This window comes from Kogia breviceps, chromosome 1 (genome assembly GCF_026419965.1).
Source record: "Kogia breviceps isolate mKogBre1 chromosome 1, mKogBre1 haplotype 1, whole genome shotgun sequence".
Taxonomy (NCBI): Eukaryota; Metazoa; Chordata; class Mammalia; order Artiodactyla; family Physeteridae; genus Kogia; species Kogia breviceps.
Genome location: NC_081310.1, coordinates 34,238,450 through 34,265,680, shown reverse-complemented (window position 1 = coordinate 34,265,680; position 27,231 = coordinate 34,238,450). Strand labels below are relative to the sequence as shown.

The window sequence follows — 27,231 nt, the reverse complement described above, 5'->3', positions numbered from 1 at the left end:
TTCAATATTTCACCCGTAAGTATAATGTTAGCTGTGGGCCTGTCATATACTGTCTATATTGTGTTGAGTTTTGTTCCTCTATACCTACTTTGTTGAGAGTTTTTATAATAAATGTATGTTGAATTTTGTCAAATGCTTTCCCCACATTTATTGAGATGATATTATATGACTTTTATCCTTCATTTTGTTTGTGGTGTATCACATTGATTGATTGTGTTTGTTGAACCATCCTCCCATCTCTGGAATAAATTCCACTAGATAATGGTGTATGATTGTTGTTTTAAAGTATTGTTGAATTCAGTTTTGTAGCATTTTGTTGAGGACTTTTGCATCTGTATTCATCAGGGTTTTTTTGGGTGTCTTTGTCTGGTTTTGATATAACAGTAATGCTGGCCTCATTAAATGAGTTTGGGAGTGTTCTTTCCTCTTCAGTTTTTGAGAAGAGTTTGAAAAGGATTGGTGTTAATTCTTCCAGTGTTTGATAGAATTCACCCATGAAGCCATCTGGTCCTGGGCTTTTTGGGGGAGGTTTTTGACTACTGATTTAATCTCCTTATTAGGAATCAGTCTGTTCTGATTTTCTGTTTCTTCATGATGCAGTCTTGGGAGGTTGTATGTTTCTAGGAATTTATCCATTTCTTCTATGTTGTCTAATTTGTTGGAGTATAATTTTTAATAGTTTCTTGAGATCTTTTATATTTCTGTGGTAACAATTGTAATGTCTCCTCTTTTATTTCTGATTTTATTTATGGGCATATCTCGTTTTATTGACTTTTCCTTTATTGCACTTTGCAGATATTACATTCTTTATAAATTAATGTTTGTGACAACCCTTAGCCAAGCAAGTCTATTGGTCCCATTGTTCCAACAGCATTTGTTCACTTCTTGTCTCTGTCACATTTGGTAATTCTCCCAATGTATCAAATTTTTTCATTATTACTATATTTGTTATGGTGATTTGTGATATTTGTGATCAATTATCACTGATGTTACTATTGCAAAAGATTATATCTTGCTGAAGGAGCAGCTGCTTAGCATTTTTTAGAAATAAATATTTTTAAAAATAAGGTATGTACATTGATTTTTAAATATAATGCTATTGCACACTTAGTATATCACAGTATAGTGTAAGCATAACATTTATGTGCACTGGGAAACCAAAAAATTCACATGACTTGCTTTATAATGATACTCGCCTTATTGCAGTGATCTGGAACTGAACCCACGATATCTGCAAGGTACGCCTGTGTTTGAGTCCTCTGTTTTTTCTTGGTTAGCCTAGCTAAAGGTTTGTCAATTTTATTTACCTTTTCAGAGAACCACCTCTTAGTTTCATTGATCTTTTCTGTTATCTTTATAGTATCTATTTCATTTATTTCCCTTCTAATCTTTGTTATTTCCTACCTTTTACTAACTCTGGGCTTTGCTATTTTTTCTCCAGTTGCTTAAGATGTAAAGTTAGATTGTTTATTTAAGATCATCATTTTTTTGTTTCTTGATATAGGCATTTACCTCTATGAACTTCCCTCTTAGAACTGCTTTTCTGCATCCTTTAAGTTTTGGTGTGTTGTATCTCCACCTTTACTTGTTTAAAGGTATTGATTTCTTCTTTGACACATTGGTTGTTCAGTAGTATGTGCTGAATCTTTATGTGTGAATTTTCCAATTTTTTCTTGTAATTAATTCTTAGTCTCATACTATTGTGGTTGGAAAAGATACTTGATATGATTGCAGTCTTCTTAAAAATATTAAAACTTGTTTCATGGCCTAACATATGATCTATCCTTGAGACTGTTTTATGAGAAGAATGTGTATTCTGTTCCTTTGGGTGGAATGTTCTGTTTATGTTTGTTAAGTTCATTTGGTCTATTGTGTCATTTAAGGCCAATGTTTCCTTATTGAGTTTCTCTCTAGGTAATCTATTAATTGATGAAAGTGAGGTATAAAAGTCTCTTCCTACTATTGTATTGCTGTGTATTTCTCCCTTTAGGTCTTTTAATATTTTCTTTATATATTTGAGTGCTCCTATTTTGGGCATATAAATATTTACAAATGTTTTATTTTCTTATTGGATTGACCCCTGTATTATATAATACCCTTTGTCTCTTATTACAGTCTTTATCTTAAAGTCTATTTTGCCCAACATAAATAAAGGTACCCCAGCTTTCTTTTGATTTCCATTTTTATGGAATACATTTTTCCATTCCTTCATTCAATCTGAGTGTGTACTTGTATTTGAAGTGAGTCTCTTGTAGGCAGCATATAGATGGGTCATTTTTTTTAACCATTTATCCACTCTGTATCTTTTGATTGGAGAATTTAGTCCATTTACATTCAAAATAATGATTGATAGGTAGGTACTTATTGTAATTTTGTTCATTGTTTTCTGGATGTTTTGTAATTCCTCTGTTCCTCCTTCTCTTGCCCTCTTTATTTGTGATTTGCAGATTTTCTCTAGTGTCATTAGATTTCTTTATCTTTTGTGTATCTACTATAGGTTTTTGCTTTGTGGTTACCATGAGGCTTAATGTAAAAACATTTATAACAGTCTATTTCAAGTTGTTAACACCCTAAGATTGAACACAGTCTAAAGCTCTACATTTTTACTCTCCCCTCATTTTACGTTTTTGATGTCACCATTTACATTTTTTTTACCTTGTGTGTCTTTAACAAATTTTTGTAGTTATTTTTACTACTTTATCTCTTAACTTTCATGCTAGCTTTATAAGTGATCAACCTACCACCTTTACAACATTTTAGATTATTCTGAGTTTTACTACATATTTATCTTTACCAGTGAGATTTATGTTTTCATAGGTTTTCCAGGAAAACTATCTCTCCTTCAATTCAGTAGGAGAACTTGGCTGTGTAGACTAAAAACTGGTTGGCAGTTTTTTTCCTCTCAGTACTTTGAATATATTTTGATACTTCTGGCCTACAAAATTTCTGCTGAAAATCTGCTGATAATCTTATGGGGGTTCCCCTTGTACGCAACAAGTTGTTTTTCTCTTACTGTTTTTTAAGGATTCTCTCCTTGTCTTTGACTTTTGACACTTTAATTATAATGTGTCTTGTTGTGGCTGTCTTTGGATTCATCTTTTTTGGAACTCTCTGGGCTTCCTGGATCTGGATGTCTGTTTCTTCAGGCTAATGGAGCTTTCAGCCATTATTTCTTCAAATAAGTTTTCTGCCCCTAATAAGTTTTCTGCCCGTTTCTCTTCTCCTTCTAGGACCCCTCTATTGCAAATGTTGGTCTGCTTGATGTTAGCTTATAAATCCCTTAAGCTGTCTTCACCCCTTTTTTGTTCTTTTTGCTTCTCTGGGTGTGTTCCATTGCCCTGTCTTTGAGTTCACTTATCCTTTCCTCTGCTTCATCGAGTCTACTGTTGAAGCCCTTTTTTGTATCTTTAAGTTCAATTATTGTGTTCTTCAACTCTGTGACTTCCATTTGGTACTTTTATATTTTCTGTCTCTGTTGAAATTCTCACTTTGTTCATCCATTCTTCCCCTGAATTTAGCAAGCATCTTTATGATCATTACTTTTAACTCTTTGTCATATACATCATTTATCTCTGTTTCATATGGTCTTTTTCTGAGGTTTTATCTTGTTCTTTCTTGAAACACATTCCTCTGTTTCTTCATTTTCCGTGACTCTGTGTTGGTTTCTATGCATTAGATAAAATAGCCACTCCTCCCATTCTGGAAGGAGTGGTCTTGTTTAGGAGATGAACCTTTTATTTCAACCATGCCTAGCTCTTGGTTGTCTTTCAGACCTTAGTGATTGTCCAAGTAGCCTACTTTATTTTTAGTGCTCCCTCTGAGCTGAGTCCTCGGATAATAACCAGTTAATAACTGTTTTTTTTCTTTCACGAATGTCTCTTTGAACTCATGAATACAAGCCCCAGTGGCCACCAGAACCAGTTGATCACCTGGATGGCAGCCACAAAAACTAGGGCACCAGATAAGTGTACAAGCTCTCCTCCAGGATATACTAGTGCTCTGGAATGGGATAGAGGGAGAGTGAAAATATAGCATCTGCTCTCCCAGGTCTCTGGAAAGGATGACAGTCAGCCTTTAGATGTGTTTAATTAGAAGCCTGCCCCTAAGTCCACAGCTATGAAGATAAGCTAACAGATCTCTTTCATAGAAAGATTGGTTGCCTCAATCTGTTGCCTCTCTGCTGTGCCCTGGGAGTGGTAGCCAGTTAAGAACTCCCTCTCTCTGTTATGGTCCTGTGGGACCTGGGAACATAAGCCCTGATGGCCACCAGAGTCAGGTGATCTAGAGGTATCCCCTATGCAGCAGCTGCAATAATCAGGACACCAGAAGACAGCAGTACAAGCTCTTTTCTGGGAGATACTGGTGTTCTGGAGAGCATAAAGATGGAACTTGCCAACCTCCATCCTGAGTATTTCAGTAGACTCATATGTTAAATTAGATGCTGGCCCCTCTGGCCGACCCTTTAAGATAAACAAATAATCCTTTTTAACAGAAAGTCTAGGTTCTTTTTAGTCAGTTGCCTCTGCACTAGGCTTTAGGGTGGGTGAGCTTGCATGTGCAAGCCCTTTAAGAACTGTTTCACTGTTTTGCTATAGCCACTGGGGTCTCATGGAAGCTAGATGTTTTGGGGGCTTGTCTCTCAGGTGTAGGTCTTAAAAGTTGGGTGCCAGATGTAGGGTTCAAATCCTTCATTCCTCAAGTAGCAGCTCAGGTGTTTTTGCCCAGTTGTGGGTCTCCACACCAGAGGTGGGGTTTATGGCAAGATTGTGTCTCAGTCTCTCTTATTTGCTTCAATGTGGGTTTTCTTGTTTGCTCAATTTGTGGGCATTGCTCAGCTAGTTTGGGATTTGGGGTTTTTTTTGTTTTTCTTTTTTTTAGTTGCAGCATGTGGGCTCCCTCTGCATTGGGAGCCCCGTGCATTGGGAGCACAGATTCTTAACCACTGGAGCACCAGGGAAGTCCCAAGGTGGGGGCGGGGGGGTGTTCAGAGGAAATTGTTTCATAGATGGTATAGACTCAGTGCATCTATGGGAGGAGGTGAGTTCAGGAACCTCCTACATCACAGACTTGAACACAAACCTGTAATAAGCCCTTTTGACAGCAGTAATTAAAAAAAAACGTGTTTGATGAAAAACTAAGAGCTAAATTTTGTTTCTCTAGGAAATTGATGATGAATATGGAGCACAGTGTTAGTCAGCATCTGTTATCTGTTGTAGGGATCATAATGATATCATTGACCACATGAAGTCTAGAAACATCAGGATGTACTTTAGAAGTTAGTAATTAAGAATACTCTGCCTGAAGGTGACAATTATCACATGTAGATAAAGAAAGGTATATCTTACATCAGTCTGTGAAGCATGACTTCATATTTAGATCAAAAAAGCAAAACTTTTTCTAAATCAATTTAGCACATTTTTGGTTCCAGTTTTCTTGTGCATGTTAAAAAAAAAGGTGAAGTAGACCTGTTATTAAGAAGGCTCCATTAGTACAAGAAATTTGCAGACAGTTAAAAGATATCAGTTTAATATCAGTGTCATAAGATGCTACAAATAGTAAATCAGTTAATTCTGATAATGGACTAAATTATTTCTCACCTGATTTCATGGATTCCAAATAAAGCATTTGAAGTTCATTGTCTCAGTTGTTAAATATCTGACATCATTATGAATGCCATGTTAAATTCAGTTTAGAAGTATAGCATTTAAGATAAAATTATTCATTTTGTGGTGATAATACAAGTATAAATTTTGATGAGGCACATTGCTATGGTAAAAGCATTTTTTCATACTAAATCAGCTATCAGCAGCAGATGTGTACTTGTCACAGGTTGCATGTAGACATAATTCATAATTTTGTCCAAAAAGCTGGAATATTTTGCCAACCAAAATAGAATTTGAAACCATGTTTGTCAATTTAAAAATATTTATATCATTCATAAATATAGAGTAACTGAATTACAAAATGTTTTGAGCCTTTAGAGAACTACTTTGTAAATCAACCAAGTGTCCTGCAAATGGTTTTGAATGTTTTGTAAGGGAATCTTATAAATTTCTTGCAATGTAAGTTAGAAATAAAGAATCAAGGTGATATATACAATGGAATATTACTCAGCCATAAAAAGAAATGAAATTGAGTTATTTGTAGTGAGGTGGATGGACCTAGAGTCTGTCATACAGAGTGAAGTAAGTCAGAAAGAGAAAAACAAATACTGTATGCTAACACATATATATGGAATCTAAGAAAAAAAAAAGGTCATGAAGAACCTAAGGGTAAGACAGGAATAAAGACACAGACCTACTAGAGCATGGCCTTGAGGATATGGGGAGGGGGAAGGGTAAGCTGTGACAAAGTGAGAGAGTGGCATGGACATATATACACTACTAAACGTAAAATAGCTAGTTCGACGCAGCCGCATAGCACAGGGAGATCAGCTCGGTGGTTTGTGACCACCTAGAGGGGTGGGATAGGGAGGGTGATGCAAGAGCGAGGAGATATGGGGATATATGTATATGTATAACTGATTCACTTTGTTATAAAGCAGAAACTTACACACCATTGTAAAGCAATTATACTCCAAAAAAGATGTTAAAAAAAAAATCAAGGTGTTCAACAAATGGAGTATCTAGTATTTTACTATATGAAGTTCTAAAGGCAAAGTATTCTTTTAAAGTCATTATATAGTAATTTTGGAAAGTATGTTACACACAGTATATATAATATGAGTTTTGTTTGTAATATGTATATTTTATATATTCAGTGGCAGTGCCAAGGGGAACAGGGAAGGGGTTTATCCATCCCATAATATCCATCAGCCCCCACAATGATATAAACATTTAATACTTGTGTCAATCTTATGTAAATTACTATTCAAATGTAGTTTTAACCCTACCAGATTGCTACCCTTAAGCCTCTTTAAAGAAATTCTAGAGCTGACGTTCTCTCATTATATATTATTTACATATAGATAGAAAAATGTCTGGATGTGTATGTGCCAAATGGTAACAATTGGTTTCTTCTAACTTTTTCAGTTTATTTTTCCCTTTGCTAATTTCTGTGTTTTGTTTTTTCTACAGTAAGCATAGATTGTATTAATAAAAAATAAATATTATAAAATTAATTAACTTCTTTAAAACACACATACAGAAAAGAAAAAAGCAAACAAAAGCTGAAAAGGAATAGTGAGGTTCTTTGAACTATTTGATTTCTTTGGAGAAAGTCAAAATATCAGACCAGAGGATAACAATTATGCTTTTCCATCAGTTGTTAATATGTGGAAGACCCTCTTTGAAAGTGTTGGTATGAGGTTTCTCTTAGGATCTGCACTTACGTTTCATCCTTATGATTCTCTTCAATTGAATACAGTTACCCTCTCCTATATAAGAAGTTCAGTACTGGGGTTGCTCTCCATTTCATCAGGAAGCAAGAAACTAGTTCTCTTTATAATTAAATAGTTTCTTTAATGTTATATTACATTTGTTTTTTAGCTGTCTTACTTACTCTCTTGATTCCTGTGGTTTCTCTAGCTTTTGACTGCTAGTCTGAACTTGTATGCATTTATCTTATCTTTTGGAAGCTGTACCATTCTCTTTAATATGTGTGTATATATCTAATTTCCCAACTCCCTGTTTTTTACTGGCCTACCTGGTTTTTGCTTTTATTCTTTATAGGCTTTGTTCTGTATGTCTTACTGTCAGTTTAGTTGCTGACCTACCTAGACTGTAGCTTCTGTATATTTGATTTCCTACTATGTCTCTACACTTGACTCTTAATCATTGTCCTAATACAGAAGAACCTTACCCTTGTTGTAATAAAGAATTCTGGTGAAAAAATATTTAAAAATTACATTGAAAATATGCATAATAAGCCAATTATTCCTGACTGAAGGAAAAGCTTTGAGTTTCTGATTATTGGAATTTAAGGTGTTGTCATATTTCTATTCCTTCCCATTAGGCTAAAAGACCTCACTGGCCAGCTAGCTGGCTCTGACTACAGTGGGAAATTTTGCTTGTTTCCATTGCTTAATCTCCTTTAATAAAACTCATTTTATCAGATCCTAAAGTGGCCAATAACAAGTAGTGATTAATTCATTATTGTGGCAACATGGATGGACCTGGAATATATTATCCTTAGTGAAATAAGTCAGGTGGAGAAAGACAAATACTGTATGTTTTCACTTATATGTAAAATGTAGAAATAAAACAAATGAATGAATATAACAACACAGAAACAGACTCTGAGATACAGATAGCAAACTAGTGGTCCCCAGAAGGGAGAGGTGTAGGGTGAGGGCCAAAATAGGTGAAGGGGATTAGCAGGTACAAATAGCTAGGTATAAAATAAGTTACAAGGATGTAATGTACAGCACAGGGATTATAGCCAAAGTAAAAATATAAAATCACTATGTTGTACACCTGAAACCAATATACTATCGTAAGGCAACTATACTTCAATTAAAAAAAATTGTTCTATAACTTTAGGGGTCTGGGGACAAACTATATACAATCTTTTTATTGAAACTACGGATGGCACTATAATTTGAGATATGTGACTATACAATATAACCTGTAAATGCTTTTTTGTTACACAACTTGTGTGTGATTTGAAGAATGATTTAGGTACTAATTCAATTTATATAATTATGTAAGATAATACATAATCAATATTATTTTGCAGTTTAGATAATTCATGTCATTCTGTGATACAGTTAATGGGCTAATTATTGGGCGGTTGATTTTTTTTTTAATATAAATTTTGGGGTAGCTGCCTTTGGTTTTGAATTGCTGACTTTTGGTTGAGGTTATTCTCTACAAAACCATCCTAATTGTTTGTTTTATTCACTGGCTATTATGCATGATTCTTTCAGTAAATGTATTTTTTCTCAGAGCTATTCATAAAGGTACTTTCTGCAAGACCAAGAATTACATGTACAGTACAGAGTTTACAGAGTTGGAGAAAGAGTTATTTCTTGGTCCAAGTCAAGAGTAAATCTAATTTAAATGTATATGTTAATCCAGCCCACATGTTTTTGGAACTAGGAACTAGATAAAAACCTTGGATGCTTTGTGAGCTTTTAATGTAGCCATGCCTGTTTTTATTTTATATTAATAGGAAAGTTAAAGGAGGAAATATTGATGTACATCCATCAGAAAAAGCACTCATTGTTCAATATGAAGTGGAAGCTACCATTCTTGGAGAAATGGGGGATCCCATGTTGGGAGAACGAAAGGAATGCCAAAAAATGTAAGTTTTCTTCATTTGTGCACATTTGAAAGTAGTAAACTTTATAGAAATCTGATGTTATTTAAACTTGCATAGATGATAAATGATTATGGCGTTCTTACAGACATACACTATCTCAGTGAAGCAGAAACTATATTAAATTATAAACACAGTATATTCCAGAGAAAATCATGTTTATGTGAGCATAATTGGAACCTAATGAAAAATGCCTATTCTTATTTATCCCATTTAGTAAATGCATATAATAGAATATAACTTGTGAAATCAACTATAAAAGATACGTTTATATAGGACTTTTTAGCTTAATTTAGGAAATTTGTATCTTAGGGGATCCTGTGTTGTTCTTTCTTCCCTGGAATTACAGAAAGTGATATGACATCCAGAATTCACAAATGAGGCATGTACCTTCAATTCATCCCTTAAAAATCTAGCACTGTGAAAGATATTAGTAATAAGACAAGCATTTTCTGACTAAATGAATTGAGCTTAGATCTCCCAGTGTTCTACACACTTTCCTTCCTGCTTTCATAGTACTTTCAGGAGTCCCTTGGGAACTGGCCTTTTTCATTAGTCTTTAGTTGCACTGGTGATGATCTTGCTCTCCTTCCATAGTTTTGTGGAAGTAGAGAGGGTCTGAGATCACCTAGTATTCTTTTCCAACTTTCTTCCCCCCATACATAACTTTGATTTGGGAACTAGTTAAAAAGTTAGTGTGTTTTGGTGGTATTAAGTATATTCAGGGTGCTAGAAGTGCATGTGATCGTATTTAGCACACTGAAGAGCACTGTATTTTAAATATATAGCAGTGGTTCTCAGCTGGTTAGGATTTTTCCCCCAGGTGACATTTGGCAATACCTGGAGACATTTTGGTTGTCATAACTGGATGGTGCTATTGGTATCTAGTTTATAGAGGCAGAGGCTGGGGTGCTGTGAAACATCCTACAATGCATAAGATAGGCACTTACAAACAAAAAATTATTTGGCCCCAAATTTTTATAGTGTTTCAATAAGAAACTTCATTGTAATAACAACCTGAAAAGAGAAGCTACCTACTGTCTTATTAAGATCTGTAGTCTCTCTTCTTATTTGGGTTAAAAGACTAAATTACACAGATAATTCATTAAAAATAAATGAGTCTTTGGATAATCCACTAGGTTGAAGAGATATACACATACACACATACATACTTACACTGTAGATTTTAACTCACATGCTCACAGTTTTTTGTGTTCTCTCACACTTTCTTCCATTTGTGTGTTTGTGATTGCTGCCTAAATTTTTTACATTTTGAGAAAGCAACATCTCTTGAGATTTTATTAATTTGATTCCAAAGAAAAGCTAGCAGATTAGGGGTCTTTGCCTTTAGAACCTCATGCATCCACATTCCATGAGAGAAATTTAGTTTTTAGTTCTTAATAGCATAGTCAGTAGCCTTATTCAATTAAAATTAACTGAGAATGTTGTTATTGTTTGAAAATCTGTAGGCTTTATAGACAAGGAGTACATTCACTAGAGAGTCAGCCACCTGGAAAGAGTTACTACCAACTGGCTAGTATAAGTAGATTTAAACATCAGTATGGGAAAAACCTCTGTAACCCAACTCTGTGGTATTCAGCCTGTCTGCTCAAGATTTGGAGAGGAATCATATTGTGGGACCAAAAGGAGAATATGGTTTGTTAATAGTTCAAGAGGATTTATCAGTGGTGGCAGCTGGGGGTGAAGGTTTTGAGGGGGACACTCATATAGATTGAGATAGGTGTGAAATGAAACTGTCATTAAATTGTGGTAGTCAGTGCTATGGCTCAGGTCCAGAAGACATGTATTTCATTCTCCCTTATCGGATAAATGAATGTATAAGCCCACCTTCAACAGAGTCCTAGTTTTCTGAACATTTCATTATGAGAAATCTATGGTTATGGTCCAAAAACAATATGGGCATTTTTTGGTATGAATTTTTGGAATTACTAATAGGCATGGGCTGCCTAATGAAGGGGGCCTATATTTTGATTTTAGAAATAATCAGTAAACATACAGCTGACGTTTTCTAAAAATTCTAGTCCTACATATTTTTTCTTTGTCTCTTTTAACACTGGAAGGATTTAGGAGAGAGATGTACACACTAACAGAAGAGAATCTTTCTATTACTTGGATGGAAAGAAGATGATGAATCAGATTGCTAATATATATATTGGTAGAAAATAAATCTAAAAAAAGATAGAAAAAATCTGCTTTATTAATCAAGATACTACTACACACCTATTAAAATGTGTAAAATCTAAAACACTGATAGCACCAGATGCTGGTGAGGATATAGAGCAACAGGAACTCATTCATTGCTGGTGGAAATACAAAATGGTACAGTTACTTTGGAAGTCATTTTGGCAGTTTCTTACAAAGCTAAACATACACTTACCATATGATCCAACAGTTGTGCTCCTAGATATTACCCCAAATGAGTTGAAAATGTATTTCCACACAGAAACCTACACATGAATGTTTATAGCAGCTTTATTTATAAATGTCAACAATTGTAAGCAACCAAGATATCCTTCAGTAGGCAAATGGGTAAACAAACTGTGTTGCATCCATATAGTCAAGTACTATTCAGCACTAAAAAGAAATCAACCATCAAGCTATGAAAAGACACAGAGGAACCTAAATGAATATTGCTAAATGAAAGAAGCCAGACTGGAAAAGCTATATACTGTATGATGCCAACTGTATGACCATCTAGAAAAGGCAAAACTAAAGTAAAAATAGATTAGAAGTTGTCAACAGTTCGGGGGTGGGAGGGGAGAATATGTGGAGCACAGGGCATTTTTAGGGTAGCAAAATTATTTTGTATGCTACTTTAATGGTGGATACGTGAAATTATGCATTTGTCCAAGTGCACAGAACTATACAATACAAAGAGTGAACCCCAATGTAAACTGTAGACTTTAGTTAATAATATATCAATAGTGATTCATCAATTGTGACAAAGTTACCACACTATCACAAAATGGTAATAATAGAAGAAACTGTACTGGGGGAGGGTAGTGGGGACATATATGGTAACTCTGTACTTTCAGCACAGATTTTCTATAAACCTAAAACTGCTCTAAAAAAACTAGTAGGAAAATTTCAAAAATACATGTTTATAGAGTTTCTGTTGTGCTTCTTCTCAATCAGATTTATGGAAACTCAAGATTTCCCAGTTCCTTGTTAAAATTAAACATGGAGATGTCTTTTGAGAGTTTTTCTCTGAATGGACTCTCCTTCATATCTCTGCTTTCTGATGTGCAGCTTAAGTTATACAAAAATATTCAACAGTTTAAAAAATTTAAAAGGTAGGAACTTAAATAGCCAAATAAATTAGAGAACAATTAAAATAAAGGGACAGAGTATTGCTAGGGTTCTCGTTACAGACATTAGAAGCCACTCTAGAAAATTCAAGCATAAAAGGAATTTATTAAAGGCTATTAGGTAGCTTATAGAATCCCAAGAGGACCAGGTTCGAGGATGACTATAAAGCTGTGAACAGTATTCAAATCACTTTATTAGACTTGTTTCAGGAAAGATCATCTGTATCTGAATAATGATTTCACAGATGCTGAGTGCAGGACATTTTTCTGAGGTCTCTGTCCCTGTTGCCTCTAATACCTTGAGTGTCTCCAAAGATTGGCCATCTTCACTAAGAAGTATTTCAACATAGTGGCTACTTTCTTATGTTTCTCGTTTTGAATCTAAGCTTTGCATGAATGCATCTGCTTTGCAAGAATCTTTTGCCACCAGTTTGAGTCTTCACCCTGAACCTAATTTTATATCCTTATAGCTTTCTTTGGTGCCATGAATCCACGTAAATTGATAGTTGTTTCCAGATTTTGAACAGCCTTTTCTTATTGACCTTCCAGTGAATCTCCTGGATTAAATTAAAAAGGAGGGAGAACCTGTTTGTTTTTTTTAATGTACTAACAGACATTCCTCAGCATTACTCATATAGATCTTAAAATGCATCCTACTTTTTTTTCTTCTGTCTTCTCTATAATTTCCATCAGAACAACCGAATCCAAATATATTAATATTGTGTCTTGCCCCTAACTGAAAAGAAAATGACTGTGAATATGGTCAAGAAAATGATTTATTTTGGGCAGTATGGGTTTTCACATCTAATAATAACTAAAACCTTTATGTGATATCAGAAAGACTTTAAAAACAAGCTCTCTGGATATGCTATCCTGCCTAGAAGAGTCAGATGTAGATTTTACCATTCCTTTTGTTATCTCATTTGTCCAGGTCAAGGAAAGTCATTGCTTCACATTTTTTTCTAAGCCTAATTATATCTAATACTTTATTATATTTTACTAAAAGAGACTATGTTAGGTACATTAAAATGTTTTGTAAATTATTTAAAAGAAGTATTATTTAAGTTATCACTTACTTTAATAATACCTGAGTTGGAAAATTCTGATATGCCTGCAGCATTCGTCTTAAGAGTCTCAATGCCAACACAGATATAACTTCCCTGGCACGGAAGGTGGTTGAAGAATGTAAACTCATTCATCCCTCAAAGCTAAATGAGGTAGAACAGCTGTTGTACTATCTCCAGAACCGCCGTGATTCAGTGTCAGGAAAAGGTAAGCAGAAGAATTCCTAACTTTTCAATGCAAAACCAGAGTTGTTTGACTATAGTTTGTACTTTTGATATTTGAATGGTGAGTTTTCTTTTGCCAGTGCTCTAAGTAAGTGAATGAAATAATAAAGAAACATACTAGTTTCCTACATGCCAGGCTTTATGTTAGATGCTTCCAAAATGATCTGTTTCATACTGTGTGCGTACACATGTGCTGAAATAAAGAGTAAAAAGCAAATATCATATTGATTCTAGAATAATAAAAGGAGAAAATTGGGAGCAGAAAACCTGTTTTCTCTACCCCAGGATCTAGATTTATATTTTCTAAATTTTTTATTGACATTTAATTGATAATTTGAATGGATTACTTATTTAAATGTAAAATATACATCATATGCATAAGTTTTGTGAATCTTTGTTAGGAAAACGTTACCTTTTCATTACTAAACGTCTTTGTTGTTATCATTCTTCTATCTTTAATTACCTCATAAAAGAACCAAGCCATTAAAATATTAGAGCTAAGCAGTTGATTATTTATAGAAGACATTTTCGAATAATCCAAATGCCAAACAAAACGAGAGTACAGACATTTGAATGGAAAGTCATCTCAGATTATTCAGTGTTTATTTATTCCATCTCATAGTATTTATTAAGTTTACATATATCTTTCTTTTATCATTGGTGAGTTCTAAAATATGGTACCCTTGAAATAACTTAAGTTTTGATTGTATTAAATAGAAAAATAAAAGGGAAAATTCATTTGGACTTTTATCAGATTAACCAGTCTTCTCTCTCCATCCACAGCAAATAAAATGCCTTGTGCCTAATATATACTTTTATTAATTGGGACTGTATATAGTATCTAACACACTTTATATGATCCGTATATATGTGTTGAATGAATTGAATTGCTGTGAATTTATTTAAAAGCAAAAATGAGCATTTTGAATTTGATTGTTTCCAACTACATAGCTGGCACTCAGTGTATACCTATTAATTATTAATAAAAAGTGCTATAAGGAAAATATTATCAAAAATTTTAATTAACTGTTTTTTGATACAATATTCCTGTTAACAGTGTTACTAAATGATGAGAGATAGCTTCAGTAAGTAAGTGAGAAAAATAAATACTATGCTCTTTTAAGATGTGTGTGTACTTATTGTAAGTTGTACAATATAGTTAAAATTGATCTTTCCTAATGCTAAATTAATATAATTACAAAGGCATTTGTAATAAAATATCTTTAAACGAATGAAAACACTTTCACTGAGTTTTCAGAGTAAATCAGTCTTCTCACCTCCTTCCCCAGAAATTAGAGGAATATGAGGAAATTTTCATGTTATTATCATAGTAGATAAATTAATTCAAATCAATATGTTTCTCTTTATAGATATTAATGTTTGGAGGCATATATGTAATGCTATACTATAGTATATGTACACTTACTTTTAAAAACTATTCCATTTTCTTTCTTTTTTACTTGATATTCACTATTTCAAAGCCAGAATCCTAGCCCTAAAAGTGGTTGAAATAAAACAATAATAGTTATTTGATTATGTGATTCTTTACCATAAATTTTTTTTTCTTTGTATAATTAAAATCACTGTCATAGTAAATGATCTGTTTGAAGAAAAATCTAGCTGTTAAGAAAACATAACTTTGTCCATAACGGCTACCTTCCTCTGAAAACAATCAGGGCTGATTCCTATGTAAAACATAGGAATGTTTCCTATGTAAAACATTTGCTAATTATAGAATCAAAATTTTGGTACTACTTGAACTTATTTTAATGTACATTCACTGCTTAGGTTTTTGACCCAGATCAGAGCAGTGAAGCATTTTTGATAATTTTTTTTTACAAAATGAAATTCTGCTATGAATCAAATAATTCAGCATAAAAAATGACTCAAAGTTGTGTTCAACACCTTTGAATACCTCTTTAATTCATTTGGGAACAAGTGAGGATTAAATTAACACAAATATTAAACATTTGCCTTTTAATTTATGATCCTAATTTTGTTTAAAAAATCAGCAACTGTATTTTAGCTTTTTAACTTTATCCAAGTTATTTCTTTTCCTTTTCCTTTGTTAATTTTTATTTTAGTTTTTATATTACTCAACTCATTAGTTTTTCTTTTCCTTATTGATTTTCCTATTCTTAAATGTGAATTAGGAAAAGAAAGAAAACTTAAAATGGAGTATTTTGCTTCTTGTTGGCGAGTCTGGCTATTTACATACCTAAAATGTTAGCCAAAGAGGGAGTTTAAATTGCTACCTAACATAACTTGGAGATTATTTATAGATTTTGTTATACTCTCCGTGATATCCTTATTAGAACAAATGCATTATAGATGAGCAGTTTTTATATATTGTAAAAAAGGTTATTTCATAAATTACCCATTTGAAGATCCCCAACTTAGCTAGAATTAAACTCAGCTGCTGAAAATAAAAATTACCCGGAAACCTAAAAACATTGTTCTTCTCATAAGAAAAAAATCTTTTTACAGAAAAAAAAGAAAAATCAAGCAAGCCTAAAGATCCACCTCCTTTTGAAGGAATGGAGGTAAGACTGTATTTTTATCTAATAGAGAATTGATTCTAAGGTATTGTTTTTTACCATCAATAATTCATACAATCACATGAAACAAAAGTGGAATTTTTTAAAATGGTTGAACTTAAAGTACCTGAAAAAGGTAGCAAATCAGTAGTTAATAAAGGCAAAAATTATTGGATATGTCTTTTAGACATAATTTATTTTGATAAATAAGTTGTGAAATGTTTTAAATATTCTTATTGTACTATGTTTTAAAGTATGTTTAATTTATTATGGTAGATGCTATTTTGCATTACATTTAAGATACTTTATCAATATAAATAGGCCAGTTTTAGAGTTTATGTGCATCCCATTTTATCATATGGTTTATGACTACTTTCACTCAGGAGTCCTATCACCCAAAGGTCAATTTCCCCCCTCTACAAAAAGATGGCAACTGTAAGTCCTTTGAAAACTTGTCTCTTACTATCAAGGGCAGTTTATTGATCACAAAATACCATTCCTTTGACATTGGCTCTGTTGAGCATTATTCTTTTAGAGTACTTCCTTCCTCTTCCTTTGTTTCAGATTGATGAAGTTGCTAACATTAATGACATGGATGAGTACATTGAGTTATTATATGAAGATATTCCTGACAAGGTTCGGGGTTCTGCTTTGATCCTACAGCTTGCTCGAAATCCTGATAACTTGGAAGAACTACTATTGAATGGTAGAATTTATAGACTTGAATTTATAGACTTAACTATAAATATTTAAAGTAGAATTATTGTGAAATATGATTTTTAAATTTATTGTCATAGAGGGGTAAGCCAAAATTATTTATATCAAGCTTAGGCATGCACTTATTTTCCAGCTCTTTATTACTTTCCTTCTTACTCAAATTTCTTAACATGTGGGCATAACATTTAAATATTCTCTGGAGGATTCACTAATAATTTAAACCAGAAAAGTAAAGCGTTAATGGTACTGAATCTTTTCTTTCTTCTATTCTGGAAGACTTTTTATTTTTTCTTCTATTCTGGAAGACTTTTTATTCTTTCAATTAGGATACAATATCAGACTTTTGACATTTGCACATGTATGTATATGCTCTTATTAAATTACAGTTCCAATATTAGTTTTCTTTTAATAGCACAGCCAAAAATAGTAATCTTTTAAATTTCATTTAGATTGATTTTGATGCCAAGTATTTGCTTTCTTTTCATTAGAAGTGCTGGGTAATAAAAGAAAATGGAGATATAATGCTCTTAAAACCTTTTTTTCTCAGTAATAACCACTGTAGAATACCACTGTAGAATTATTATAATTTTCTGATTACACTTTTGCCAAAAATAAAATATGGAAGATATTGTTATGATGATTTCCATCACATGTGAAGGAATACTTTTTTATCTATTGTCAAACTTCTTTTATGGAGGCTGCACAGTGCACATCAATACTTTGTAGCATGGAAAATATATCCAGAGATCTGTCCAGAGAGTCATAGGATATTACCAATATTCCAGTTAGGAAATTTGTACATTTTAAGTATTTTCTAAATTATACAACTCATATATTAATATATTCTTTTTAAAGAATTAGAGTATTGTAGATAAAACCCCCTTTGACCATTAGTCTATAATCTGTTAGGAGTTTGGAGTGCATTCTTCCAGATCTTTTCCATATATTTATACATATATATATAGGTTTTTTTCCTATATTAAAGAATAGAGTATTACCTTATATGAATTTTTATGTTAATTATATCACACTTCTTACTTGGTAATTTTTTCTCCATGTAGTAATGTTTCAAGATTATATGCATATAGATACATAAAATGTAATTAGTTTTGAACTAGTTTTGATTATTATATTTTATGAAGTTATGCATATTCTTTAGCCATTCCCCTTTTGGTGGTCATTTGGTTGTTTCCAAAGGTTTCAGCAGGGAACTTTAGTGAACATCTTTGTTCATATCTTATATACACAGGCAAGGGTTTTTTAAGTGTGTGTACACAGAAACAAAGGTCATACAGAAATGCAGGTCATAATGTCTTAGGGATATTTCTGAATTGTCCTCCAAAGTGGTTGTGCTGCTCTGTCTCCAGACCAATGGAATATGAAGGCTATAAAACTTAAACATTTTTGCCACTGCGTTGTTGGTAATAAACAATATCTCTTTGTTTTAAGTTGTATTTGCCTGATTTCTAATGAATTTGATCTTTGTCTCATGTCAGTAGACTTCTGGAATTCCTACCCTGTGAAGTTTGAATTTATATATACATGTGAATATGTGTATATTTACATATGAGTAAACATCCTTTTTCTTTAATATATATATGTATTAGATATACAGTCATCCCTTGATATCCATGGGGGATTGGTTCTGAGGCCTGCCAAGGATACCAAAATCTGCAGATGCTCAAATCCCATAGTTAGTCCTCCGTATCCTTACATCTGTGGATGCAACCAACCATGGATCATGTACAGTTGACCCTTAAACAACATGGGTTTGAACTGCCTGGGTCCACTTATGCACATATAAGTTTAAACCTGTGTTCAAGTATAAATGGGCCTGTGCAGTTCAAACCCATGATTTTCAAGGGTCAACTATACATCCTTTTTCTTTTATTTACTTAGAAATAGTTTTTTTCAGTCTAATGTCTTTTTTGTGTGTGTGTGACATATGTTTTTCCATTCTTTTACTTTCACCCTGTTTGTGTCTTTGAATCTGAAGTGTTTCTGTTGTAGAATGCATACAGTTAGATCGTATTTTTTTAATACATTCAAATAATCTGCCTGTTGATTGGCGTGTTCATTCTATTTACCATTAACATAATTACTCATAAAGGATTGTCATCTAACACTTTGTGTTTTCTATATGTCTTTTATCTTTTTTTGTTCTTTTGTTTCTCCATTACTGCCTTCTTTTGTGTGAAATATTGTCTAGTATACCATTTTAATTCTTTTGTTATTCCTTTACTGTGTTTTCCTGAATTATTTTCTAAGTGGTTACCCTAGGATTACAGGTACCATCTTATATTTTAAAAATCTAGTTTAAGTTAATGCCAACATAATTTTAACAATATACAAAAACTTTCCTTCAGTATACCTCTATTCCCACCCCATACCTTTATACTATTATTTCATACATATTACATCTGCATACATTATCAGCCTTATCAGCAAGTAATATAATTATTGATGTATGCATTTTAAAATCAGATAGAAGGTAATACAATCAAAAATATGTTTATAATGTCTTTTATATTTATATATAGAGAGAGTTACCTTTACCGGTGCTCTTTTTTTCTCTGTTTGGATTTAAGTTACTCTCAAGTGTCCTTGCATTTCAGCCTGATGGAATCCCTTTAGTATCTCTCATAGAAAAGGTCTACTAGCAACAATTTCTCTAAGTTTTTGTTTACCTAGGAATAACTTTTCTTCTGTTTAAAGGGTAGTTTTGCTGGATATAGAATTACTGGTTGACAGTCTTTTTCTTTTACAATTTTAATATGTCATCCCACTGGCTTCATGTCTGCATGGTTTCTGATGTGAAACCAACTTAACCTTATTGAGGACCATGTGTACATGTTGAATTGATTTTCTCTTGCTACTTTCAACATTTGCTTTACCTTTGGCTTTTGCCAGTTTGACTTATGATGTGTTTAGGTGGTCATATCTTTGAGTTTATCTTGCTTGGAATTTGTGGAGCTTCTTGGATATGTAGATTAATGTTTTTAATCAAGTTTAGGAAGATTGGACCATTATTTTGTTAAATATTTATTTAGCTCCTTCCTCTCTATCCTTTCCCCTTGGGACCCCTGTGTTAGTAAGCTTGTTGATGTCATATAGGTCTTTGAATCTCTATTTATTTCTTTCTGTTCCTCAGACTGGATAATCTTAATTAATCTGCCTTTACATTTGTTGATTTTTTTTTCTAATTCACATCTGCTGTTAGGACCATCTAATGAATTTTTCATTTCAGAAATCACACATGCAACTTCAGAATTTCTATTTGGTTCATTTTGTATAATTTTTATCTCTTTATTGGTATTCTTTGTTTGGTGAGACATAATTCTCATACTTTCTCATATTTTCCTTTAATTCTTTAGACATAATTTCCTTTAGTTCTTTAAATATATTTATAATAACTTCACATAATTTAAAATATTTGTCTCATAAGTTCAAAATGTGAGCTTCCTCATGGACAGTTTCTATTGAATGCTGTGTTTTCTGAGTATGAGATATACTGTCCTGTTGCTTTGCATGTGTTGTATTTTTGGTTGTTGTTGAAATAATATTGGGGCAACTCTGGAAATCAGATTTCCACTCCTTCCCAGACTTGTTTTATTTGCTGTTTATTTGTTTAATGAGTTTCCTGGATTAATTAATTACTGTAAAGTCTGTATTCTTTGTCTCTGCAGTCACTGAAGCCTCTGCTCAGTTAGTTTATTGGTAACTAATGATTAGATAGAGATTTCTTTAAATGCCTGGCACAGAGTTTCCCAGCCTTTGCTGAGGGGCTGTGGGTGTGTACATGTGGGTGGGAGGATGTATTCAGTGCTCAAGAAAGTAGTTTACAATCCTTAGCCTTCAATTTCTGCCTGAACATTGCCTCAAGTTTGGCCAGAGATGAGAGATTAGGCTCTTTTAGGTCTTTTCTTGGCATGTGCACATTCCTACATGTGTGCCGGGCCTTCTGCAGTCCCAGGAATGTGTTGGAGTCTTTCAAAGACCCAGTGAATATCTCATTTCCCAGTTTTTCCTTTTAAAGTGTTTTGGTCAGCCTCTTGTTACCTCAAGTTGGCTAGGCTGCTGCACAAGCTGCAATGTTGCTGCTGGTAGTTTTCAACAAATGCCCTGGTTCTAAGGCTGTTTTTAAGAGCAATCTCTGAGTCAGGTCAAATAAAGCCAAACCATGGGAATGGAGCTTTTCAGCAGGTATCCTGATGGATAAGATATTGACAGTTCACTGCAGTGGGAATTTGTAGGGGCACCACACTGTTCTACTTCCTCCAGTTGTTGCTGGGCTACTGTTTTTCACAGATATCATGGTTGTGATGCTGTTGGTTTTCAAAGTTTCCACAAAGTTGCACAGAGGGGATGGATTAGGGCAGGTTGAAATGCCACAGAGCTCACTGTTCTTACCAAGTCAGCCATATTTCTTAAATAAACACTTCTTGAGTTTTTGCAAAACTAATTTCCAGGGTTCTAAAAGAGTTGATTTTGAAAAAAATTACCAATATTATATTTGCTTATGGAAGAGTGGGTTTTTTCAGATCCTTACTCTGCTGTTCCTAAAGTGCTTGGCCCTGCAATTCATTTTTGTTGAAAGTGACAGGTAGAGATGTAATTTTATTTTTTTCCACATTGTATAGGCAGTTATTCCAACTTAGTTATTTCTTTGTTAACATCTTTATTGGAGTATAATTGCTTTCCAATGGTGTGTTAGTTTCTGCTTTATAACAAAGTGAATCAGCTATACATATATGTCCATCCCCGTATCTCCTCCCTCTTGCTTCTCCCTCCCACTCTCCCTATCCCACCCCTCTAGGTGGTCACAAAGCACCGAGCTGATCTCCCTGTGCTGTGCAGCTGCTTCCCACTAGCTATCTATTTTACAACTGGTAGTGTATATATGTCCATGCCACTCTCTCACTTTGTCCCACCTTAACCTTTCCCCTTCCCATGTCCTCAAGTCCATTCTCTACGTCTTCATCTTTATTCCTGTCCTGCCCCAGGTTCTTCAGAATCACTTTTTTTCTTTTCCTTTTTTTTTTTTTAGATTCCATATATGTTAGCATACAGTATTTGTTTTTCTCTTTCTCATTTACTTCACTCTGTATGACAGACTCTAGGTCCATCCACCTCACTACAAGTAACTCAGTTTCGTTTCTTTTTATGGCTGAGGAATATTCCATTGTATATATGTGTCATATCTTCTTTATCCATTCATCTGTCGATGGACACTTAGGTTGCTTCCATGTCCTGGCTATTGTAAATAGAGCTGAAATGAACATTGTGGTACATGACTCTTTTTTTTTTTTTTTTTTTTTTTGTGGTACGCGGGCCTCTCCCGCTGCAGAGCACAGGCTCCGGACACGCAGGCCCAGTGGCCATGGCTCACGGGCCCAGCCGCTCCGCAGCACGCGGGATCCTCCCGGACCAGGGCACAAACCCACGTCCCCCACATTGGGAGGCGGACCCACAACCACTGCACCACCAGGGAAGCCCTGTTTGTAGATTTTTTGATGATGGCCATTCTGACTGGTATGAGGTGATACCTCATTATAGTTTTGATTTGCATTTCTCTAATGATTAGTGATGTTGAACATTCTTTCATGTGTTTGTTGGCAGTCTGTATATCTTCTTTGGAGAAATATCTATTTATGTCTTTTGCCCATTTTTGGATTGGGTTGTTTGTTGTTTTTGATATTGAGCTGCATGAGCTGCTTGTAAATTTCAGAGATGAATCCTTTGTCAGTTTCTTAATTTGCAAATATTTTCTCCCATTCTGAGGGTTGTCTTTTCGTCTTGTTGATGGTTTCTCTTGCTGTGCAAAAGCTTTTAAGTTTTATTAGGTCCCATTTGTTTATTTTTCCTTTTATTTCCATTTCTCTAGGAGATGGGTCAAAAAGGATCTTGCTGTGATTTATGTCATAGAGTGTCCTGCCTATGTTTTCCTCTAAGACTTTTATGGTGTCTGGCCTTACATTTAGGTCTTTAAACCATTTTGAGTTCATTTTTGTGTATGGTGTTAGGGAGTGTTCTAATTCATTCTTTTACATGTAGTTGTCAAGTTTTCCAAGCATCACTTATCGAAGAGGCTGTCTTTTCTCCATTGTATATTCTTGCCTCCTTTATCAAAAATAAGGTGACCCTATGTGCGTGGGTTTATCTCTGGGCTTTCTATCCTGTTCCATTGATCTATATTTCTGTTTTTGCACAAGTACCATACTGTCTTGATTACAGTAGCTTCATAGTATAGTCTGAAGTCAAGGAGTCTGATTCCTCCAGCTCCATTTTTCTTTTTCCAGATTGCTTTGGCTATTCAGGGTCTTTTGTGTTTCCATACAAACTGTGAAATATTTTAGTTCTGTGAAAAATGCCATTGGTAGTTTGAAAGGGATTGCATTGAATCTGTAGATTGCTTTGGATAGTTTAGTCATTTTCACAATATTGATTCTTCCAATCCAAGAACATGGTATATCTCTCCGTCTGTTTGTATCATCTTTAATTTCTTTCATCAGTGTCTTATAATTTTCTGCATACAGGTCTTTTGTCTCCTTAGCTAGGTTTATTCCTAGGTATTTTATTCTTTTTTGTAGTGGTAAATGGGAGTGTTTCCTTCATTTCTCTTTCAGATTTTTCATCCTTAGAATATAGGAATGCAAGACATTTCTGTGTATTAATTTTGTATCCTGATACTTTACGAGGTTCATTGATTAGCTCTAGTAGTTGTCTGGTAGCATCTTTAGGATTCTGTATGTATAGTATTCATGTCATCTGCAAACAATGACAGCTTAACTTCTTTTCTGATTTAGATTTATTTTATTTCTTTTTCTTCTCTGATTGCTCTGGCTAAAACTTCTAAAACTATGTTGAATAATAGTGCTGAGAGTGGGCATCCTTGTCTTGTTCCTGATTTTAGAGGAAATGGTTTCAGTTTTTCACCATTGAGAATGACGTTGGCTGTGGGTTTGTCATATATGGCCTTTACTATGTTGAGGTAAGTTCCCTCTATGCCTACTTTCTCTAGGGTTTTTTTTATCATAAATGATTGTTGAATTTTGTCAGAATATTTTCTGCATCTATTGAGATGATCATATGCTTATTATCCTTCAGTTTGTTAATATGGTGTATCACATTGATTGATTTGCGTATACTGAAGAATCCTTGCATTCCTTATATAAACCCCACTTGATCATGGTGTATGATCCTTTTAATGTGCTGTTGGATTCTGTTTGCTAGTATTTTGTTGAGGAATGTTCATCAGTGATATTGGCCTGTAGTTTTCTTTCTTTGTGACATCTTTGTCTGGTTTTGGTATCTGGGTGATGGTGGCCTTGTAGAATGAGTTTGGAGTATTTCTCCCTCTGCTATATTTTGGAAGAATTTCAGAAGGATCGGTGTTAGCTCTTCTCTAAATGTTTCATAGAATTTACCTGTGAAGCCCTCTGGTCCTGGGCTTTTGTTTGTTGGAAGATTTTTAATCACAGTCTCAATTTCAGTGCTTGAGATTGGTCTGATCATATTTTCTGTTTCTTCCTGGTTCAGTCACAGAAGGCTGTGCTTTTCTAAGAATGTTTCCATTTCTTCCAGGTTGTGCTTTTTATTGGCATATAGTTGCTTGAAGTAATCTGTCTTGATCGTTTATATTTCTGCAGTGTCAGTTGTTACTTCTCCTTTTTCATTTCTAATTCTATTGATTTGAGTCTTCTTTCTTTTTTTCTTGATGAGTCTGGCTATTGGTTTATCAATTTTGTTTATCTTCTCAAAGAAACAGCTTTTATTTGTCGTGATCTTTGCTATTGTTTCCTTCATTTTTTTATCCTTTAGTTCTGATCTGATCTTTATGATTTCTTTCCTTCTGCTAACTTTGGGTTTTTTTCTTGTTCTTCTTCTTTCTCTAATCGCTTTAGATGTAAGGGTAGGTTGTTTTTTTGAGATGTTTCTTGTTTCTTGACGTAGGATTGTATTGCTATAAACTTCCCTCTTAGAACTGCTTTTGCTGCATCCCTTAGGTTTTGGGCCATCATGTTTTCATTGTCATTTGTTTCTAGGTATTTTTGATTTCCTCTTTGATTTCTTCAGTGATCTCTTGGTCATTAAGTAGTGTATTGTTTAGCCTCCATGTGTTTGTATTTTTTACAGATCTTTTCCTGTAATTGATATCTAGTCTTATAGCGTTGTGGTTGGAAAAGATACTTGATATGATTTCAGTTTTCTTAAATTTACCAAGGCTTGATTTGTGACCCAAGATATGATCTATCCTGGAGAATGTTCTGTGTGTGCACTTGAGAAGAAAGTGTATACTGTTGTTTTGGGTGGAATGTCCTATAAATATCAATTAAGTCCATCTTGTTTAATGTATCATTTAACGCTTGTGTTTCCTTATTTATTTTCATTTTGTATGATCTGTCCATTGGTGAAAGTGGGTTGTAAAGTCCCCTACTATGATTGTGTTCCTGTCTATTTCCCCTTTTATGGCTGTTAACACTTGCCTCATGTATTGAGGTGCTCCTGTGTTGGGTGCATAAATATTTACAATTGTTATATCTTCTTCTTGGATTGATCTCTTCATCATTATGTAGTGTCCTTCTTTGTCTCTTGTAATAGTCTTTATTTTAAAGTCTGTTTCATCTCATATGAGAATTGCTGCTCCAGTTTTCTTTTGATTTCCATTTGCATGGAATATCTTTTTCTATCCCCTCACTTTCAGTCTGTATGTGTCCCTAGATCTGAAGTGGGTCTCTTGTAGACAGCATATATACGGGTCTTGTTTTTTTATCCATTCAGCCAGTCTTTGTCTTTTGCTGGTAGCACTTAATCCATTTACATTTAAGGTAATTATCGATATGTATGTTCCTATTACCATTTACTTAATTGTTTCGTGTTTCTTCTTGTAGTTCCTTTCTTTCTCTTGTGTTTCTTGCCTAGAAAAGTTCCTTTAGCATTTGTTGTAAAGCTGGTTTGGTGGTGCTGAACTCTCTCAGTTTTTGCTCATCTGTAAGGGTTTTAATTTCTCCATCAAATCTGAATGAGATCCTTGCTGGGTAGAGTCATCTTGGTTGTAGGTTTTTCTGCTTTATCACTTTAAAAATGTCCTGCCACTCCCTTCTGGCTTGCAGAATTTCTGCTCTAAGATCAGCTCTTAACTTTATGGGGATTCCCTTATATGTTATTTGTTCTTTTTCCCTTGCTGCTTTTAATATTTTTTCTTTGTATTTCATTTTTGATAGTTTGATTAATATGTGTCCTGGCGTGTTTCTCCTTGGATTTATCTGTATGGGACTCTCTGTGCTTCCTTACTTGATTTACTATTTTCTTTCCCATATTAGGGAAGTTTTCAACTCTAATTTATTCAGAAATTTTCTCAGAACCTTTCTTTTTCTCTTCTTCTTCTGGGACCCCTATAATTTGAATGTTGGTGAGTTTAATGTTGTCCCAGAGGTCTCTGAGACTGTCCTCAATTATTTTCCTTCTTTTTCTTTATTCTCCTCTGCAATAGTTATTTCCACTATCTTATCTTCCAGGTCACTTATCCGTTCTTCTACCTCAGTTATTCTGCTATTGAGTCCTTCTAGAGAATTTTTAATTTCATTGATTGTGTTGTTCATCATTGTTTGTTTGCTCTTTTGTTCTTCTAGGTCCTTGGTAAATGTTTCTTGTATTTTCTCCATTTTATTTCCAAGATTTTGGATCATCTTTACTATCATTACTATGAATTCTTTTTCAGGTAGTCTGCCTATTTCCTCTTCATTTGTTTGGCCTGGTGGGTTTTTACCTTGCTCCTTCATCTGTTGTGTGGTTCTCTGTCTTCTCAATTTGCTTAACTTACTGTGTTTGGGGTCTCCTTTTCGCAGGCTGCAGGTTTGTACGTCCCGTTGTTTTTGGTGTCCGCCCCCAATAGCTAAGGTTGGTTTAGTGGGTTGTGTAGGCTTCCTGGTGGAGGGGACTAGTGCCTGTGTTCTGGTGTATGAGGCTGGATTTTGTCTTTCTCATGGGCAGGACCATGTCCGGTGGTGTGTTTTGGGGTGTCTGTGACCTTATTATTATTTTAGGCAGCCTCGCTGCTAATGGGTGGGGTTGTGTTCCTGTCTTGCTAGTTGTTCGGCA

General features: G+C 34.1%; 1 protein-coding gene across 2 annotated transcripts in view; it reads left to right on the top strand.

Moving 5' to 3' along the window:
* The window catches only part of KIFAP3 (kinesin associated protein 3), a 160,249-nt gene that overhangs the window by 6,182 nt on the left and 126,836 nt on the right, over window positions 1-27,231 (top strand). For both annotated transcript variants that reach the window (XM_059042201.2, XM_067030492.1), the window contains exons 2-5: window positions 9,112-9,243; window positions 13,705-13,859; window positions 16,364-16,419; window positions 16,978-17,119. In XM_059042201.2, the coding sequence (XP_058898184.1) occupies window positions 9,112-9,243; window positions 13,705-13,859; window positions 16,364-16,419; window positions 16,978-17,119 (485 nt within the window). The remainder of the gene's footprint in view (window positions 1-9,111; window positions 9,244-13,704; window positions 13,860-16,363; window positions 16,420-16,977; window positions 17,120-27,231) is intronic.